Below are 2,387 nucleotides of genomic sequence, written 5' to 3'. Positions count from 1 at the left end.
GGGGGAAGAAGAGGGGGGGGGGGGGGGGGGGCAGTGGGAAAGGAGTCTTTTAAGGCCTGAAGCAGCTGGATATACAGGGCTTGATACACACTGTCATGGCAACATGAAGGAAACTATCTCCTACAGAAACTAAATTACAAAATATATGTATTTGCATGTAAAGAGTCCGGGGGGAAGGAAGGGGGTTTAGTGTCTTTCAGCGATTCCAGAGCAGCCCGTTTCCTCGTGCTTGTGAAGAAGTGACATTCTGGAGAAAGTCCGGGAGCAGGTTTTGCACTGATACTTCTTTACATCTGAATGGGTTTGCAGGTGGGCACGGAGATTAGAGCGGTCAGCAAAGGCCCTATTGCAGTGCGTACAGGAAAAAGGCTTTTCACCTAGAAGACAAAAGAGAATGCTTCACCATTAGCTCCCGGGGGTGGGGAAGGGGGCAGGAAATATCAAAGCATGGCCCATTTGTTAGTCCAAAACTCAGTTTAAACAAAAAAACCAACCAAACAACAACAAAAAAAGAGGCTGTGCATGCAAAAAAAGGGCTGGGTGTTATACAGAGATCACCACACAGATCTTTTCCTATTGATCTCTTGCATTCAAAAAAAGAGGCATGCATGTGATTCACATGCAGAAAATGTTCTGCTTAGGAATTTAGCATAAAAAGAAGAAAAAAACTCCAGTTACTATATGAAACTACAAGAGTTTCCCCACTGGGGAAAGGTTAAAAAATAAATAAATCAAGACAGTTTCACTAAGAAATTAGAAAGCAGAAGCATGTCAAGGTCTGGCTGCCAGCAACTGAAATGGTTTGCAGAGCTGCCACCCAGTGAAGCATCATGCTTCACGGTTATGAAGTGAACCACGGCCAGGCTTCCTTGAAGGCAGCCAGCCCTAAACCTGGGAGTGGAGCGATTTCCTTTTCAGAGGCTCCCCTTCCCCCAGGCCCTGCTTAAAAACCTGCAGCCAAGCAAATTCCTGCCCAAGAGGCTCTTTTGGAGGAAACAAATGTGTACGCTCAATTTGGAAAGCACAATTAAGTCTTTCCAGCTTCCTTCAGACCTCGGCTTTGGGCCTTGGAGAGGGTGTGAAATCAGCGCCAAGTGACAATGAAACGAGCCCCGTGGCCAGCACAAAGGCGGTGGAGGGGACGCATTGTAAATGGGATACTTCTTGGATTAAAAGCCAAAAGCTCAGCAAGGCTGGCAGCTGCAAGTGCGGTGCTGCCCCAGGCATTACAGTAACAGGTGCACCATGCTAGCAGCACTGGCACATTAAAGCACCTGCCGGCGCTGCCCAGGAGCTTCCAGGGGCGCCTCAATAGCAGCATTAGCCAAACAATGAGTCATCAGCAAGGCTGGCCAGGATGCATCTCAACTGCACCTTTTGTGCTGGCACTCAGCTTCATCCCCCCTGGGATCAGAAGGGTTTCAAATGCACCTAGTGCCCTCAGCCCCAGGCTGGGGTGAAAGCAGAGAACGCCCCTGGCAGAGCCCAGCCCCTGGATACGGCACACAGGGACAATTTTCAGGGGCAAGGTTAGGAGATGCTGGAGGGGGTAGAGAAAGCCACCTGCTCTGCCCCTAGCACCATACCTAAACTCCTGGAGGCCCCAGGGAAACTTTTAGTGTCAGGCCCCCCTTCGCCACAGATAACAACAATAATCATTATTTTTACTATTTTTGGACCACGGACAGTTGCCTGGTCCATTCATGCCCGGGGCACATCCACTAGCTCTGCTGGGTCCCAGCAGGGCCAAAAGAGCAGGGGCATAATCCATGCAGCCCGCCATCCCTTGGACAGTCCTGCCTTGTGCTAGGGCTGGCTTAGGGCACCCCATACCCCTACAGCCTCTCGGCCAAGTGCTCGACCACCCGCCCGCTGCCAGGGGCAGCCCCACCGGGTCTACTTGGGGCCATGCCCCCCTCTGCCCAACCACACAGAGTCCAGGCCCGCTTCCCCACACCCCGCCCGGCAGGGCCACGTACCCGTGTGCGTGCGGATGTGGCCCTGCAGCAGCCAGGGCCGGGAGAAGGCCTTGCCACACATCTTGCAGACGCAGGGCAGCGTGTGGCTTCGGATGTGCATCTTGAGCGCGCCCAGGCTGACGTACTCCTTCTCGCAGTACTTGCAGCTGAAGGCCTTCCTGGGCTGTGCATCGCAGTGCAGCTGGCGGTGCTTGGCCAGGCCGGCGAAGGTGGAGTAGGGCTTGCGGCACTGCCCGCACTGGAACTTCTCGGCCTCGGGGGCGGCGGGCGAGGCCGGGCTGGGCGGGTCCGACGTCTTGCTGCCCTCGTCCTCCTCGCTCGACAGCGACGTGAGGTCCAGCGGCTTGGGCTCGGCGCCGCCCGCGCCGCCCGCCGGCTCCTCCGGGGAGAAGGAGGGCAGCCGCCCCG

At 55.2% G+C, this 2,387-nt stretch overlaps 1 protein-coding gene across 1 annotated transcript; it reads right to left on the bottom strand.

Annotated features, from left to right (window-relative positions):
- Nucleotides 1–17: 17 nt before the first annotated feature.
- Nucleotides 18–2,382, bottom strand: SNAI1 (snail family transcriptional repressor 1; the record flags this gene model as incomplete). The annotated part of the gene is made up of 2 exons (XM_025197345.1): nucleotides 18–377; nucleotides 1,980–2,382. Coding segments are annotated over 2 exons (594 nt in total), but the record flags the coding sequence as incomplete, so codon positions are not given.
- Nucleotides 2,383–2,387: the final 5 nt, after the last annotated feature.

The sequence above is a fragment of the Alligator sinensis genome, unplaced genomic scaffold (assembly GCF_000455745.1).
Source record: "Alligator sinensis unplaced genomic scaffold, ASM45574v1 scaffold115_1, whole genome shotgun sequence".
NCBI classification, from domain to species: domain Eukaryota; kingdom Metazoa; phylum Chordata; order Crocodylia; family Alligatoridae; genus Alligator; species Alligator sinensis.
The sequence above is the reverse complement of the archived record's forward strand: the minus strand, read 5'-3'. Positions and strand labels throughout refer to the sequence as shown.